Raw genomic sequence first — 18,191 nt, 5'->3', positions numbered from 1 at the left:
GCTCTGTGTAAGCCACTCATTTTTTCCACATTAACCGAGTCAAAAGTGTTTAGTAGGTTAAGGAAGGTCAGTGCCCTGTGCAGACCACTCGAGTTCCTCCATACTAAAATGATCAAATAATGTCTTTATAGACTTTTGGCTAAAGTCAGGTCGAAATGAAATCAGAGGTGGGTGAGGCAGGTACTGAGCTGTGGGGAGTGCAGCCAATCATTCTTTTGCATTACACAGCTGTGTCCGAGTTGTCCAATTGACTGGAGGAGGTGAGTATACCTCACTTACCTTGTTTTGACCTTTACAAGTTCTTTCATGGCAAGATCGAAAATTTATTCAAGGCTGCAGGTGTAAAAAAGTAGAAAAGAACTTTATATGGGACTTACATTGGATTTTAGTGATTGGGTTTACATCTACTTCTTCCTCTTTGGCTAGGCTGGTTTCTCTCCTTTGAGATGTCCGCTAACCCGCTAGATCTGGTTGCAGGTCCTTCCCTTACTTCCACCTCAGAGAATTTGATTTGGCCACTGTCCATGCGGGAAGTGGTGCCTTCCTGCTCTTTGATAAAAAAAAAATAACAAGTCACATTTTTCCTGCAAAGACATCAGCGCTGTAAGCCGAGAGGATCTTTGCTTCTACAGAATTCACAATCGAGGAATGGTGATACTTCTTTTCTTCTTCATGCCTTTATGGGGTAAGTGATATTTTTGTAGGTTTCTGGCCTCGATGAACCACCTGGTCCCACTGGTCTCTCGATTCCACACAACCGGTTCTCCTGTTGGTTGAATGTATAGTTTTTCATGTTAGGCTACATGCACACTGGGCATTTAACCCATGGTTTAACCCATAGGGGTATTAGTAGGTACAGCGTCCAGCCGCCATGTATTTTGACAGGCTGAGGGCAGAGGGACTTTCTGGACACGTAAAATGCCAACAGTGAAAACTTCAGTCCCATTTTAGTTTCTTCTCCCACCTGTCCTCCATTGCTGCCATTTTTAGACCCCGCGCAGATGTGCCCAAGGGTTCTGTCCTGCTTGCATGTTCTTCAGCACATCTGCACACGTGCAGGAGATTTCTGGCACATGCACAAAATCTGCAAATACACAATTACGAGAGAGGGAGGAGGCAGGACAACATGAGACTTAGTTTAGGGTGAAGGTCTGTTTTAACATAGCCATACACTATAACAGGGGTCTCCTCTTCAAACTTTCCTAACAAAGGGCCAGTTTACTGTCCTTCAGACTTTGAGGGGGGCAGACTGTGGCCAGTCTGAGTAGCAAATGCCCTGGGAGTAAACAATGCTCCATCATTGGAAACAGTGGGAGGAATAGTGCCCCATCATTGGTGTCAGTGGGAGGAATAGCGCCCCATCATCGGTGTCAGTGGGAGGAATAGTGTCCCATCATTGGTGTCAGTGGGAGGAATAGCACCCCATCATCGGTGTCAGTGGGAGGTATCTGTGGGAGGCTCCCACTGATACCAATGATGGGGCACTATTCCTTCCACTGACACCAATGATGGGGCACTATTTCTTCCACTGACACCAATGATGAGGCACTAATCCTTCCACTGATACCAATGATGGGGCACTATAAAATAGACTTTAACCCTAAATAAGTCTAATGTTGTCCTGCCTCCTCCCTCTCTCATAATTGGGTATTTGCAGATTTTCTTGCGGTATCTATATTTACAATAGACAGGAAATGTAGACTTGTTGCTCGTAGCCTTGGTCAGATGGTGTTGTTATTTTTTATTCATTTTTTTGCTGAAATTTGGTTGCAACAGGCACCACTATTATATTTTAAGGGAAACTTGAAAGAAATATAAAAGGATGTCATTGTGGTTTTTCTGCTAAAAAAAAAGCTAGTTTCCTGTCTGTGGTGCTGGTCCCCAGCTTCAGTATTTTTGGGTGATTTTTGGTGTTTTTTACTTCTGTTACAGTATGGCCAGTGACTAAGAAAATACCCAACCAAGAGACAGTTGGGCAACCAGAATTTGGTGGTCCACTTATTCTTCTGACAATTTATTTAATTTTTTTTAAGAAGCACCAGTTTGTTTAAAGCTTATCTCCACTCAAATGATTTTAATTTTTTGTCTATTGCATGGATGTTCTATCTTTTCCAACCTCAACAAGAGGTAAAAAAAAATCTCTCCAACATGGACATGGAAATGAAAACTTGATGCTCCCCAATTTGCCCAGCATCATACCCTATCCATTCTATTCAGTGGTGCATGGCCAATGGTGATCCTGTAATTTATGAGCGTGGCTCATTAGAATAGATAGTCAGCACGCCAAAGATGTAACTCCAAAATTTCTAAAATTTATTGAGGTTTAATTATAAAGTTCATTGTGATAAAAATAAAACAAAAAGAAGTGCACTAAGAGAAAAGTGCAAAGATGTTTATGGGCCAAACCAGACCCCTTTTCCAGTGTGGTCTTGAAAGGTTGGTGCACATCATCCCTTTGCCCTTTATTTCAATGCACTTTAAATTGAGTATCACATTTCTTTTGCCTGATGCCAACATGGAAGCATAAATGTGGGGCTATAACCACTTGTACTACATGCATGCTGTCATGCATTGGCGACAGGGAAAGGAAAACTACCGTAAGTATTTGATACAATTTTCAGTTTTCCTGGTGCCAACATGGCAGCATACGTGTGGTAGTAGCCCGAAATGTATGCTGCCATGGATTGGAAAATGAAGGAAAGGAAAATTAAGGTAAGCATTTGGTCCAATTTTCCATTTTTCTAGTGCCAACATGGCAGCATACATGTAGTACATTTGGTGGTAACCCCATATGTACGCTGCCAGGGATTGTAAAATGAAGGAAAGGACAATTAAGGTAAGCATTTGGTCCATTTTTACATTTTCCTAGTGCCAACATGGCAGCATACATGTAGTACATGTGGTGGTAGCCCCACATGTATGCTGCCATGGTTTGGAAAATTAAGGAAAGGAAAATTAAGGTAATTATTTGGTCCAATTTTCCATTTTCCTAGTGCCAACATGGCAGCATACATGTAGTACATGTGGTGGTAGCCCCACATGTACGCTGCCATGGTTTGGAAAATGAAGGAAAGGAAAATTAAGGTAAGTATTTGGTCCAATTTTCCATTTTCTTAGTGCAAACATGGCAGCATACATGTAGTACATGTGGTGATAGCTGCCATGTATTGGAAAATGAAGGGAAGGAAAATTAGGTAAGTATTTGACACAATTTTTTTGTTTCATTTCTATTTCTTTCTAGTTGTCCCCAGAGCAAGAGATAAAGGGTACATTTTCCAAAGTTCTGGTGACAATTGTGTATGGAAATTCCACTCATTTCAGAGAGATTTATGTCACTTTCTGTTATATCTCTGGAGCAGGAAAGGAAGAAAATTCTCCTCAGTGAAGCACAGAGAGCAAAAAAGAGAAGGGGTTTTCAACTCCTCCAAATTCTATCCAGAACCTAAAAAAATGGAAAATTGTATCAAACACTTACCGTAATTTTCCTTTCCTTAATTTTTCAATCCATGGCAGAATAAATGTGGGGCTACTACCACATGTACCACATGTATGCTACCATAGATTGGTGCCAGGAAAGGAAAATTAGGTAAGTATTTGATACAATTTTTCGTTTCATTTTTATACATTTTCTAGTTGTCACCAGAGCAAGCGGTAAAGGGTAAATCTTCCAAAGTTCTGGTGACACTTGTCTATGGAAATTCTACTCACTTCAGAGAGATTTTTTTCACTTCCTGTTGTATCTCTAGATCAGGAAAGGAAGAAAATTATCCTAAGTGAAGCACAGAGAGCAAAAAAGAGAAGGGGTTTTCAACCCCTCCCTATTCTATCCAGAACCTACAAAAATGGAAAATTGTATCAATACTTACCGTAATTTTCCTTTGCTTAATTTTTCAACCCATGACAGAATACATGTGGGGCTACTACCACATGTACCACATGAATGCTGCCATAGATTGGTGCCAGGAAAGGAAAATTAAGGTATTTGATACAATTTTCCATTTTCCTTGTGCCAACATGGCAGCATGCATGTGATACATGTGGTAGTAGCCCCACATGTATGCTGCCATGTATTGGAAAATTAAGGAAAGGAAAATTAACGTAAGTGTTTGATACCATTTTTCGTTTTATTTCTATTTGTTTCTAGTTGTCACCAGAGCAAGAGGTAAAGGGTAAATCTTCCAAAGTTCTGGTGACAATTGTCTATGGAAATTCCACTCACTTTAGGGAGATTTTCTCTCACTTCCCGTTGTATCACTGGAGTAGGAAGTGAAGGAAATTCTCCTCAGTGAGGCACAGACAGGTTTTCCAGAATCGAAACAATGGAAAATTGTATCATATACTTACCGTAATTTTGTTTTTGTGGCTCCAATCCATGGCAGCTTACATGCGGTGATATGCTGCCCTGTTGACTCCAGTAAAACGTAAAATGGTATCAAATACTTACAGCGATTTTCCTTTCTTGGCGCCAATCCATGGCAGCAGACTACCACCATGTTGACACCAGGAAACTAGTTTTGGCTATTCATGTTTTTTTTTTTTTTCATCCAGGACCGAAGAGTGCCTTGTATTTTACAATGACCTACTAATTTTTTTGGGCCCCCCTTGACCTCCATTGCGAGAGATGTTTCCTGTCATGTGACCAATTGCCTAGGCATTTGGTAATTTAATCCCTACTGAAGTCCAAGTTCAGTTTAGCTTATTTAGCATTTCATCCCTGTTAGCCTATATTATATGACCAAATTCCAAGGCATTGGCCTGGAGCATTGTCCAGCAGGAAATCTCCAAGGACTCTCTAGTTAATGTGAGAATTTCATGGCATCCTATAGTTTAAGTGAGCTGGGGCGAAGGTGGGGGTGTCATAATTGGACAGCAGGTCTCTTTTTAAGTGCTATCGTGCATGCATTCAGGAAAAGGATCCCTATAAAGTGCAGTGATAATGATCTCATCATTTCTACAGGGAACAATGTACTATTTCCATTAATTGTTGGATATCAAAGGGCCAGGAAATAGTTTTTCCGGCCACCGTTTCCTACTAAGTAATTAGATTTACTGTAATAATTTGTAACACAATCCAACGCATAAAAGTGTATCAAACTACTTTATTTATTTATTTATTTTCTATTTTTGGATGGAACGGGGAAGGGTTAGAACCCCTGTGAGATGTTCATTGGTGTTTGTGTCCCCACCTAGGGGATTTACCATTTTTATTTCTTCTGGTGTCACCAGGACTGAAAGTGAGTTTCTCCCCACGTTGGAGAGATTTCTTCCCATTCTCTGTTGATGTAAAATTAAAAAAATTACTTGGTGGGGTTTTAACAGTTTCCTACTCTATCCAACTCTACAACGTTTTTGACTTGAAAGCATACAGTAAGTCTTGTATTTTTCTTCTGGTGTCACCAGGACTGAAAGTGATGGAAAACCCAAAATCTTGGTGTTTCTCCCTCACGTTGAAAAGATATCTACCCATTTCCTGTTGTGTCTTTTGATAGCAAAATGTCATGGTTATGCAGTGATCTTCCTGTGTTTGCTTACCTCCCCTCATGTGTTCAGACTAAGAGGCCAGCCACTTCCACCTGGTGGTTTTTATAACCTCTCCTCTAAGCATGGCTCCACCCCAGGCCCTACCGGGGAGCCCTATATTAACCTGTGCACTGCAGGCCATCAGTGCTGATCAACCATTGTGTATTCCTTTGTGTGTTTGGCTTCCTGTTACCTGCCGTGTGCTCTTCTGTTGTTCCGTTACCAACTTTGGCGTGTCTTTGACTATCCCTGTTTGCCTGTGATCCTGACCTTTTGGCGTGTCCCTGACTATTCTGTCTGCTTGTGGCCCCGACCTTGGCTTTGTCCCTCAACATCCCTATCCTCCTGTTGCCTACTGTGGGTGTGAGCTGGGGGACCCTGGGGGTCGCGACCTGGAGCCAGTTGCAGCCAAGTCCATCCTCACCACTCGAGGCTCTGGTGAACACCTGCTGGCTCTTAGACTCCGTGCCCCAGAGAATATTACGCTCTAACCCCGGTGGGACCTGTCTCCTGTCCGCAGCAGTCAGCCGTAGGGTCCACAACCTTGCGGTGCACTCCTGATCCCTACGGTGTGCATCTGTCACCTCACCTCAAGGTGACCTGACACAAAATAAATAAATAAATCTAATGGGGTTTTAACCTATCCAACTCTACAAAATTTTTTACTTGAAAGCATAAGGGTTGTATTTTTTTTTTGCTGCTATCACCAGGACTTAAAGTGATGGGAAACCCAACATTTTGGAGTTTCTCCTCAAGTTGGAGAGACTTCTTTTAATTTCCTGTTGTTTCTCTTCATGGCAAATTAAATAAATAAATAAACATAATAAAGTTTAATGATTTCCTGCTCTATCTAACTCTACAAAGTTTTTGACTTTAAAGCATCAGTCTTGTATTTTTGTTCTGGTGGCACCAGGACTGTAAGTGATTGGAAACCCAAAATTTTGGAGTTTCTCTTTATGTTGGAGGGCTTTCTTTTCATTTCTTGTTGTGTCTCCTGATGGCAAATTAAATAAATATATACATGACCTGATGGGGTTTTATAGGCTTCCTACTCTATGCAACTCTATGACTTTACATAGTTCATAGTCCACTGACTGCCACTTAAACCTAATGGCATTCAATGAACAACCTGCTGTAGTTCAGGCCTGATTTGAGGACAGGAGCAAAGGTGGTCTACATGAAGCCCACAGGCTAAATGTTCAGCACCAGGAACCTCAAGAGCAAAATGAAGCATGTGTAGGGTGGTTTCCATGTTGACCAAGTTCTGAAAAACATATGTATGCTTCAGTACAGGGCTATCAGAGACTGTTTCCCCAAACTCAGGACTTTTCTCTTTCTTCTGGTCCCTGGGGGAAACTCAAACCCCAGGACCACTTAAATGACCTCCCAACCAGTCTTCCTGTGTCTATGTCCATATCCAAGGATAAAATACTCAGGGCTGTCACAGTGTGCAAAAATTTAGTGTCCCATGCCCTCCCCTTACAGGAACATGAGGAGCCTTGCTGAGACCAGGTGACAGGTGCACTCAGTAGAAGTCAGAAGTGCACCGCTAGGTAGTGGACCTTAGGACTGACTGCTGCAGATTGTACCCAGGGATATTCAGGACACAGGTCTACAGGATCACTAACACAGATCCCAATGGGAGCTGGAGCATAGATTCCCCAGTGCGCGGAGTCTAAGGCCGCGTACACACGCGCGGACTGTTGGCCCAACTTTGTCCGTCCAACAGTTTGAGCGAACAGTCCGCTCAAACTTAGCATGGACGGACATGGCCACACACGACGGACGAACAGTTTGCTGAAACCGTGCGCGATGACGTGAACGGCACGTACGACGGGACGAAAAATACGACGTCCTATACACTGCAATGCAACCTTCCGACGTGGAAATCCTTTCTGAGCATGCGCGAGACTTAGTTGGCCGAACAAGCCTACACACGAGCGAACAGTCCGCTGAAACCTTGTTTCAGCGGACAGTTTTTCGGAATTTCCGTAAGACCTTGTTCGGCCAACTGTCCGCTGAAACTGTCCGCTGAAGCCCCACACACGAGCGGACTGTCCGCCCAAACACTGTTCAGCGGACAAGGTTGGGCGAACAGTCCGCGCGTGTGTACGCGGCCTAAGAGCCAGCAGGTGTTCGCCAGAGCCTCCAGTGGTGAGGATGGACTTGGCTGCAGTCTGGCTCCAGGTCGCGGCCCCTAGGTTCTCACAGCTCACGCTCACAGTAGACTACAGGAGAAGGAAGCAGCAGGCTGGGACAACAAGGATAGTAAGGGGATAAGGCAGAGGTCAGGGCAACTAGCAGACAGGAACAACAGAGTACACGCCAAAGGTTCAGGGTCACAGGCAGACAGGGTTGGTTGGGGACATGCCAAAAGGTCAAGGTCACAAGCAGACAGGAATCGTTGAGAACACACCAAGGTCGGTAACAGCGACAAACCTAGAGCACACGGCAAGCAGGAAACAGGAAGCCAAACACACAATGGATACACAATGGTTGATCAGCACCGCTGGCTTGCAGTGCACAGGTTTATATAGGGTTCCCTGATAGGGGGGCCTGGGGTGGAGCCACGCTAATAGGAGAGGTTATAAAAACCACCAGGTGGAAGTGACTGGCCTCTTAGTCTGAAGACATGAGGGGAGGTAAGCAAACAGAGGAAGATCACTGCATAACCATGACACTTGCATGACAAAGTCATACTGGTCTATACTAGGAATAACCTTGAGTTAAGCCTGGACTTTGAAGGAAGTTGTTAGTTGTTAGTGCCAGGCTGATCAGCTGTGGGCAGGCAATTCCTCGCCCCGAAAATTCACATACACAAAGGAGTTGAGATGCTTGTGACATCAGTGACCTTGTTTGGCCATGTATCCATATTAGGTCAACAACATCAGAAGCCCCACATCCAACCATACATCGGAGCCCCCCTATATAGGAGAACCCCCCTATCACATCAGAGTACCCACATGGCAGAAACCCCCTATAACATTAAAGAACCCCCGTCACATCAGAGTCCCTCCATCGCATCAGATTCCTTCCATCACCACACAGTCTCTCCAACACAGAGTCCTCTTATCACAGCATAGTCTCCCTATCACAAAGTCCCCCACTCACACAGTTCCCCCATGTTACACAGACCCTCATCACAAGGCCCTCCAGTCACACAGTCCCCCCATCACAAGGCCCTCCAGTCACACAGTCCCCCCATCACAAGGCCCTCCAGTCACACAGTTCCCCCATCACAAGGCCCTCCAGTCACACAGTCCCCCCATCACAAGGCCCTCCAGTCACACAGTCCCCCCATCACAAGGCCCTCCAGTCACACAGTCCCCCCATCACAAGGCCCTCCAGTCACACAGTCCCCCCATCACAAGGCCCTCCAGTCACACAGTCCCCCCATCACAAGGCCCTCCAGTCACACAGTCCCCCCATCACAAGGCCCTCCAGTCACACAGTCCCCCCCATCACAAGGCCCTCAAGTCACACAGTCCCCCCATCACAAGGCCCTCCAGTCACTCAGTCCCCCCATCACAAGGCCCTCCAGTCACACAGTCCCCCCCATCACAAGGCCCTCCAGTCACACAGTCCCCCCCATCACAAGGCCCTCCAGTCACACAGTCCCCCCATCACAAGGCCCTCCAGTCACACAGTCCCCCATCACAAGGCCCTCCAGTCACACAGTTCCCCCATCACAAGGCCCTCCAGTCACACAGTCCCCCCATCACAAGGCCCTCCAGTCACACAGTCCCCCCCATCACAAGGCTCTCCAGTCACACAGTCCCCCCCATCACAAGGCCCTCCAGTCACACAGTCCCCCCCATCACAAGGCCCTCCAGTCACACAGTCCCCCCCATCACAAGGCCCTCCAGTCACACAGTCCCCCATCACAAGGCCCTCCAGTCACACAGTTCCCCCCATCACAAGGCCCTCCAGTCACACAGTCCCCCCCATCACAAGGCCCTCCAGTCACACAGTCCCCCCATCACAGAGCCTTCCAATCACAGAGTCTCCTTTTCTCACCAGAACCCTACCTTTTGTCTCCAGTAGTGTGGCAGAGGGAGAGATGTGGTGGAGGAGCCGGAGTTCTGTCTTCTTCTGAATGCTGGGGGTGGCATCTGCCCTGAATCTGCATCATGCATCGCCTTGGCGAGGGCGGGCCGACTGACAACACCATAGCAACGAATGACGCCGCGTGCAATGACCTAGTGTCATTGGTTGTTATGGTGCTGGCGGTCGGCCTGCTCCCACCATGGCAACTAACGATGCTGATCCAGGGTGAACCAGGTGCTGAATCATCCTCCACTGTAGGTGGGATATTAGAGCATAGGCGCTTGCACAACCACGTGAGAAGGGGGGGGGGCCTTAGGGTTTACATCGAATTTAACATCCTAATCTGCATGCTCAGTGTCTCAGAATCTACTGAAACGTTTCTCCGTGTTCCTTAGCACCAGGTATCTTCTCCAACATGATCCTTCAAGAACTTTCGGCACCTATAGGGGGCTCCGTTTTGTTTCAAGTCAAGCTTTCACCGGAGACTTACCTGAACAGCATATTCTGGACCTCCATCAGGAAGGGAAAGAAGCAAATGTTGGCCATTGCCAAGCCGGACAGCTTTCGAGTCATCGATTCCACATTTAAGAAACGATTGAAATGCCAAGAGCCAGGGCAGACATTAAATGTGAGTGACCTGAGAGAGGAAGACAGCGGAATATACGAAGCTGCGATATATGGCAGCGGAAACACAACGCATTTGTTGTTCCGTTTGCAAGTGAATAGTAAAAGCAAAGACAAGGGTAAGCCATTACAAGGATTTGGCTAAGGTACTGCTTTTCGGGGGGTTTCATCATATTCGTTATGTTATTATGATACGTTTTCGGAATTGGTTTCGTATATTCATTCTTTTCAAGTCGATTTGAATTTCAAAATTCGATTTTCAGAAGACTATATTCATTCTATTTTATTCTATTCTATATCTCTCTTCTATTCTTTTCTATTCTATTCTGTTTTATTCCATTCTAGTTTTTTCTTTTGTAATCTATTCTTTTCTATTCCTTTATTTTCTATTTTATTCTGTTTTTTTCTGTTCTATTCTATTCTTTTACTTTCTAGGATATTCTTTTTTTAACTTTCTGTTCACTTCTTTTCTATTTTGTTTTATTCTATTCCAGGGGTCTCCAAACTTTTTAAACAGAGGGCCAGTTTACTGTTCTCCAGTCTTTAGGGGGGCTGGACTAGGGCTAGTGGTAGCAGAAAATGTCCTGGCTCCCAGTGGGAATAAACAATGCCCTATCTTTGTGCCAGTGGGAAGAATTGTGCCCTTTCAATGGTGTCAGTGGGAGGAATAGTGCCCCATTGTTGGTGTCAGTGGCAGGATTTGTGTCCTTTCATTGGTGTCAGTGGGAAGAATAGTGCCCCATCAGTGGGGGGAATAGTGCCCCATTGTTGGTGTCAGTGGGGGGAATAGTGCCCCATCAGTGGGGGAATAGTGCCCCATTGTTGGTGTCAATGAAAGGAATTCTGTCCCATTATTGGTGTAAGTAGGAGGAACATTGGCCCATTCTTGGTATTAATGGAAGGAATTTTGCCCCATCGTTGGTGCCAGTGGGAAGAATTGTGCCCTTTCATTGGTGTAAGTGGGAGGAATAGTGCCCAGATATTGGTGTCAGTGGCAGGATTTGTGCCCTTTCATTGGTGTCAGTGGGAAGAATAGTGTCCCATCTGTGGGGGGAATAGTGCCCCATTGTTGGTGTCAGTGGGAGGAATAGTGCCCCATTGTTGGTGTCAATGAAAGGAATTCTGCCATGTTGTTGGTGACAGTGGGAGAGGAATTCTGCCCCATTGTTGATGTCAATGGAAAGAATTCTGGCCCATTGTTGGTGTCAATGGAAGGAATTCTGTCCTGTTGTTGGTGACAGTGGGAGAGGAATTCTGCCCCATTGTTGATGTCAATGGAAGGAATTCTGTCCCATTATTGGTGTAAGTAGGAGGAACATTGGCCCATTCTTGGTATTAATGGAAGGAATTTTGCCCCATCGTTGGTGCCAGTGGGAAGAATTGTGCCCTTTCATTGGTGTCAGTGGGAGGAATAGTGCCCAAATATTGGTGTGGGAATAGTGTCCCATTGTTGGTGTCAATGAAAGGAATTCTGCCCCGTTGTTGGTGACAGTGGGAGAGGAATTCTGCCCCACTAATGGTGTAAGTGGGAGGAATATTGGCCCATTCTTGGTATTAATGGAAGGAATTTTGCCCCATCGTTGGTGCCAGTGGGAAGAATTGTGCCCTTTCATTGGTGTCAGTGGGAGGAATAGTGCCCAAATATTGGTGTCAGTGGCAGGATTTGTGCCCTTTCATTGGTCTCAGTGGGAAGAATAGTGCCCCATCTTTGGGGGGAATAGTGCCCCATTGTTGGTGTCAGTGGGAGGAATTGTGCCCCATCAGTGGGGGAATAGTGCCCCATTGTTGGTGTCAATGAAAGGAATTCTGCCCTGTTGTTGGTGACAGTGGGAGAGGAATTCTGCCCCATTGTTGATGTCAATGGAAAGAATTCTGGCCCATCGTTGGTGTCAATGGAAGGAATTCTGCCCCACTAATGGTGTAAGTGGGAGGAATATTGGCCCATTCTTGGTATTAATGGAAGGAATTTTGCCCCATCGTTGGTGCCAGTGGGAAGAATTGTGCCCTTTCAATGGTGTCAGTGGGAGGAATAGTGCCTCACTGTTGGTGTCAGTAACAGGAATTGTGCCCCATTGTTGGTTCCCCCGAGGGCCGGATAAAGGAAAGCAAAGGGCCGCAGTTTGGAGACCGCTGTTCTATTCTAATCTATTCTATTCTTTTATTTTTTTTATTTTCAATTTCGTTTTATTTTGTTCTATTCAATTTTTTTTCTATCCTATTATCTTTTATTCTATTCTATCATATCCTTTTATTTGTTTATTCTATTCTATTATTCTCTATATTATTCTATAAAGCCATCTAACTAGGAATCATCATCTTATTTCAGTTTTATACCTTATTGTATTTATTACTATATGTTTATATTTCAAATTCTTTTTCGAAATTTGGATAATTTGTTTCCTTATTATTCTGGATTAGTCGAAACGTGTTACTATTGTGATTCAGAAGTTTGGATGCATCTGAATCTCCGAATAACAAAAATTTCTACAGAATTTCGAATTGTGACTAAATGAATCACACATGTCTAATGCCCCATACACACGGTCGGAAATTCCGACGGAGAAAGTCCGATCGGATTATGTTGTCGGAAAATCCGATCGTGTGTGGGCTCTATCGGACTTTTTCCGTCGGAAAAAAAGTTTGAGAGCTGGATCTAAAATTTTCCCACAACAAAATCCGATCTGACTTTTTTTCCCGATCGTGTGTAGAGAATCCCGACGCACAAAGTGCCACGCATGCTCAGAAAAAAAGTTTGGAGACGAAAGCTATTGGCTACTGCCCGCTACGTAGTCCCGTCGTACGTTTTGCACGTCACCTCGTTACGAACGACCGGATTTTTTTTCCGACCGTGTGTATGCAACACAAGTTTCGGCCGAAATCCGTCAGAAAAAAATCCGACGTATTTTGTGGTTAGGAATGTCCGACCGTGTGTAGGGGGCATAATGTTGGGCACCAGGGCCCTGGAGAGTGAAATGAAGCATGTCTAAGGTGGGTTCCATGAGGGCCAAGTTCTGCAAAAAACATCTGTATACTTCAATACTAGACTTCTTCACGGTGCCAATATCGTTACTAGGAAGAGAGCCCTAGTACCCACATCGGGCATCTGACAAAGAGTCCAGTGTCTCCGGCATACCACAAGAGTGTCCCGTTCTACTTCCCATCTCCCTTGGAAAGGAGCTCCTCACTTCCAGCTCCTCGCCTCTCATACACAGATGTAAGCTCACGTGATGGATCAGTTCTCTTCAACCTAAGAGAAAATTCGAACCTCCTTACTCATGCAAAGCCTACTCCACTCCAACAACCAACCACTAAGCCCTTCCCACTGGGGACCTAAATATTACCCAGGAAATCGGAAGGATGAGCATGCCAAGGTCCCTGGGAACATACTGAGGGAGCCTACCTTAGTCACTTGTAGATGGTCTTCAGTAGGTCCTAGAACCACTCCTGAATGGTGGAATTGGAGGCCCATACCGTATGTTCTCCTGCCATGGTAATTTATAAGTTCTATGACCGGTTAAAGGACGAGATTAGTAATAAAAACAAGCTGAACCATTCCCCACTGTGGGTGCTCTTTGGGGCTGTGTGTGGGCAAATGTCCAGATGAGAAGAGGGCCTTAGGGCTCATTTACACTTGCTTTGACTTGAACACACATCAAAGCACCTACCACTTCAACATGCTTTTTTGATGTGTTTTTGATGTTTCGGTGATGCATTTTTGAAGCTTTAATGAAGCTTGGCAAATGCCCTGAGTGTGTGTTGATGTTCTATTTGTTTTAAGGGGGCCCAGTAGAATCCTAGCTCAGTAGGACCCCTGTGTAGCAGATCCCCAGCTCATTGATACCCTCGTTCAGCAGATCCCCAGCTCTTGGGTACCCTCATTTAGTAGACCCCTTGCTCAGTAGTACCTCTCGCTCTGCTGATTCCACACTCAGTAGTAACCCCCAAGTTTGCTGATCCCCCACTCAGTAATAGCCCCCAGCTCTGCTTTTCCCCAACTCAGTAGTAACCCCCAAGTTTGTTGATGCCCTGCTAAGTAGTAGCCCCCAGCTCTGCTTTTCCCCCCATTCAGTAGTAATCCCCAGCTCTGCTGATCCCCCGCTCAGTAGTAGCCCACAGCTCTGCTGATCCCCCTCTCAGTAGTAATCCCCAGATCTGCTGATTCCCTACTAAGTAGTAACCCCCATCTCTGCTGATCCCCCACTCATTGCTAACCCCAGCTCTGCTCATCCCCCACTCAGTAGTGCAGCACAGTGGTGTAGTGGTTAGCACTTTCACCTAGCAGGGTACTCCGGTTTCCTCCCACACTCCAAAGACATGCTGGTAGGTTAATTAGACCTTGTCTAAAAAAAAAAAAAAAGATTGGCCTTAATATGTGTATGTCAATGTTGTATGTGTTTGTAAGCATGTCAGGACCTTACAGGGTAAAGGACCACACAAAGCCGCAGATGGCAAGAAAGCGCCCTGAGGCGATTCAGTTCGCATAGGTAGCGCTCTACAAGTCTCTCTCTCTCTCTCTCAGTAATAGCCCCCAGCTCTGCTGATCCCCCACTTTTTTAGAAATAGAAAATAGAATAGAATAGAAAAGTATAAAAAAGAATATAAAAAAAAATAAAAGAACAGAATAGAATTAACAATAGAAAAGAATAGAAAAATATAACTGTTTTCCAAAATTCTAATTTCGAATAGAATAAATTTAAATTTGAAAAGAATATAATATTATATATGAAAAGAAAAGAATAGAACAGAAAATAAAAGATTAGAATAGAAAGAAAATAGAATAGAATGGAACAGAAAGAATATAAAAATAATTAAAAGAATAGAATAGCATTAACAATAGAAAAGAATAGAAAGAATATAAAAATATTACTGTTTTCCAAAATTCTAATTTTTGAATAGAATAAATTAAAATTTGAAAAGAATAGAAAAGAATATAATATTATATACGAAAAAAATAAAAAAATAGAATAGAAAAAAATTTAATAGAATGGAAAAGAATATAAAAAATAAAAGAATAGAATAGAATTAACAATAGAAAAGAATAGAAAGAATATAAAAATATAACTGTTTTCCAAAATTCTAATTTTGAATAGAATAAATTTAAATTTGAAAAGAATAGAAAAGAATATATATATAAGAAAAGAAAAGAATAGAATAGAAAAAAATAGAATAGAATGGAGAAGAATATAAAAAAAATAAAAGAACAGAATTAACAATAGAAAAGAATAGAAAGAATATAAAAATATAACTGTATTCCAAAATTCTAATTTCAAATAGAATAAATTTAAATTTGAAAAGAATATAATATTATATATGAAAAGAAAAGAATAGAACAGAAAATAAAAGAATAGAACAGAAAAAAATAGAATAGAATGGAATAGAAAGAATATAAAAATAAATAAAAGAATAGAATAGCATTAACAATAGAAAAGAATAGAAAGAATATAAAAATATTACTGTTTTCCAAAATTCTAATTTCGAATAGAATAAATTAAAATTTGAAAAGAATAGAAAAGAATATAATATAATATACGAAAAAAATAAAAGAATAGAATAGAAAAAAATAGAATAGAATGGAAAAGAATATAAAAAAATAAAAAATAATAGAATAGAATTAAGAATAGAAAAGAATAGAAAAATATAACTGTTTTCCAAAATTCTAATTTCGAATAGAATAAATTTAAGTTTGAAAAGAATAGAAAAGAATAGAAAATAATATATACAAAAATAAAAGAATAGAACAGTAAATAAAAGAATAGAATAGAAAAAAATAGAATTCGGAAATTTTGAATTGATTCGAATTCGATTAAACGAAAACAAATTCCGTAAACAAATAAAGCTAATTTAACTAAACAATTTTATGCCAATACAGAATCAAAATGAAGTGAAACAATTTTTTTGTTCTAGTCCCTAATTATTATTATTATTATACAGGATTTATATAGCGCTAACAGTTTGCACAGCACTTTACAACATTGAGGAAGACAGTACAGTTACAATACAATTCAATACAGGAGGGATCAGAGGGCTCTGCTCGTTAGAGCTTACAATCTAATCTTCATTTTCCTTTTTTTTCCCACAGCTGGAAGTTATTCGGGAGGAGCTCCGGGGACGTGGAACAACATCTGCCTCACAACTTTTGGAATTCTGATCAGCTATATCATCGGGAAAACCTAAAAGCTGTGACGGGAACAAGTCAAATGTCAAATAATGAATAGATTAGATACACAGAAAAGAAAAAAAAATACAAAAAAAAAATAAATTAACAATAATAAAAAAAATAATAATAATTTGACAGTGGAGAAATAATGAATAAATACACACACACACAAAAAAAAAAGATGGACAAAAATGAAAAAAAAAAGTTAAATTAAAACAATTATTTGACAGTAGAAAAATAATGAAAAAAAAAAGTATTTGACAGTTCAGAAATAAGGAAATGTATTCCTTATTTCTGAACTGTCAATTTTTTTTTTTAAAAGGGAAAAAAATACTAAATGAAAAAGTAACATAGAAAAAGGACAATAGAAAAATAATAAATAAATACACAAAAAAAAATAAAAAATACTTGATACACTTAGAGGTTTAATGATAAAAAAATTAGCTGTACAAAGTAATGTGTCTACTATGTGTTTTTCCCTTTATCATCAGCTCTATCTAGTGGCCATAATGTGGTATTTTTCTGATTAAGGATTTACAGGAAAATACCAGCTTATGGCAACTAGATGGAGCTAACGATAAGCCCTTGTACACATGGTCGGAGATTCCGACGGAATGTGTCCGATCGGACCGTTTTGTCGGATATTCCGACTGTGTGTGGTCTACATCGGACTGTTTCCATCTGAGTATCCGACGGACCAAGTTTTCCAACTTGTTGGTAAAATTTTCAGACAAAATGCTCCTATCGGACATACTCCGATCATGTGTAGAGAATTCCGATCGGACAAAGTGCCACGAATTCTCAGATCAAATTCCTACATCAAAGCTATTGGCTACTAGCCTGAACGTAGTCCCATCGTAACTAAATAACGTCATCACGTCGGATTTTCCGTCAACTTTGTCCGACCGTGTGTATACAACAGTTTCGGACAAAATCCGTCGGACAAAATCCGTCGGACAAAATCCGCCGGATTTGGTTGTCGGAATCTCCGACCGTGTGTACAGGGGCTTATAGTAAATACATATATTAGAAACGTTGAGGGGATTATTCATCATGGTGGTGCGAATGCTGGGATGTTTGCAAGGCAAGACATTTTTTAACCACTTGCTTACTGGGCACTTAAACCCCCTCAGTCCCAGACCAATTTTCAGCTTTCAGCGCTGATGCACTTTGAATGACAATTGCGCGGGCATACAACACTGTACCCAAATGAAATTTTTATCATTTTTTTCCCACAAATAGAGCTTTCTTTTGGTGGTATTTAGTTACAGCTCGGAGTTTTATTTTTTGCTAAACAAACAAAAAAAGATGCAAAAAAAAAATAAAAATAAATCATGTTTTAATAGTTTGTTATAAAATTTTGCAAACGGGTCATTTTTCTCCTTCATTGAAGTGCGCTGATTAGGCGGCACTGATGGCTGCATTGGTGGGCACTGATGGGCTGCATTGGTGGGCACTGATGGGCTGCATTGGTGGGCACTGATAGGCTGCACTGGTGGGCACTGATAGGCATAGTTAAGGCGGCACTAATAGGCACAGATAAGGCGGCACCGATGGGCACAGATAAGGCGGCACTGATGGGCAAAGATGGGCACAGATAAGATGGCATGGATGGGTGGCACGGATAAGTGGCATGGATGGGTGGCACGGATGGGCACTGATAGGTACCACTGATAGATGGGACTGATGGGCACTGATAGGTGGCACTGATAGGTGGCTCTGATAGGTGGCACTGCTGGGCACTGATGGGCGGCACTGCTGGGCACTGATGGGCGGCACTGGGTCGCAGCACCTTTGAGGCAGATTGTGGGCACTGTGGGTGGCACTGTTGGTGGCACTGCTG

The 18,191-nt window shown here is 42.6% G+C and overlaps 1 protein-coding gene across 1 annotated transcript; it reads left to right on the top strand.

Moving 5' to 3' along the window:
• Positions 1-593: 593 nt before the first annotated feature.
• On the top strand, positions 594-16,408 carry LOC143942773 (T-lymphocyte surface antigen Ly-9-like). The gene is made up of 3 exons (XM_077464165.1): positions 594-685; positions 9,963-10,310; positions 16,271-16,408. Exons 1-3 carry the CDS (start codon positions 649-651, stop codon positions 16,363-16,365), a joined length of 480 nt encoding a protein of 159 aa, XP_077320291.1. The 5' UTR covers positions 594-648; the 3' UTR covers positions 16,366-16,408.
• The last annotated feature ends 1,783 nt before the right edge of the window (positions 16,409-18,191 follow it).

Source organism: Lithobates pipiens, unplaced genomic scaffold (assembly GCF_037356315.1).
Source record: "Lithobates pipiens isolate NorthernLeopardFrog02 unplaced genomic scaffold, aLitPip1_a1.2 Scaffold_30, whole genome shotgun sequence".
Classification (NCBI taxonomy): domain Eukaryota; kingdom Metazoa; phylum Chordata; class Amphibia; order Anura; family Ranidae; genus Lithobates; species Lithobates pipiens.
The sequence above is the reverse complement of the archived record's forward strand: the minus strand, read 5'-3'. Positions and strand labels throughout refer to the sequence as shown.

Coding starts and splice junctions, on each gene's coding strand:
- LOC143942773 (XM_077464165.1), top strand. CDS start 649: ATGGTGATACTTCTTTTCTTCTTCATGCCTTTATGGG. Junction 686..9,962: donor CTTCTTCATGCCTTTATGGG/GTAAGTGATATT, acceptor CGTGTTCCTTAG/CACCAGGTATCTTCTCCAAC. Junction 10,311..16,270: donor TAGTAAAAGCAAAGACAAGG/GTAAGCCATTAC, acceptor TTTTTCCCACAG/CTGGAAGTTATTCGGGAGGA.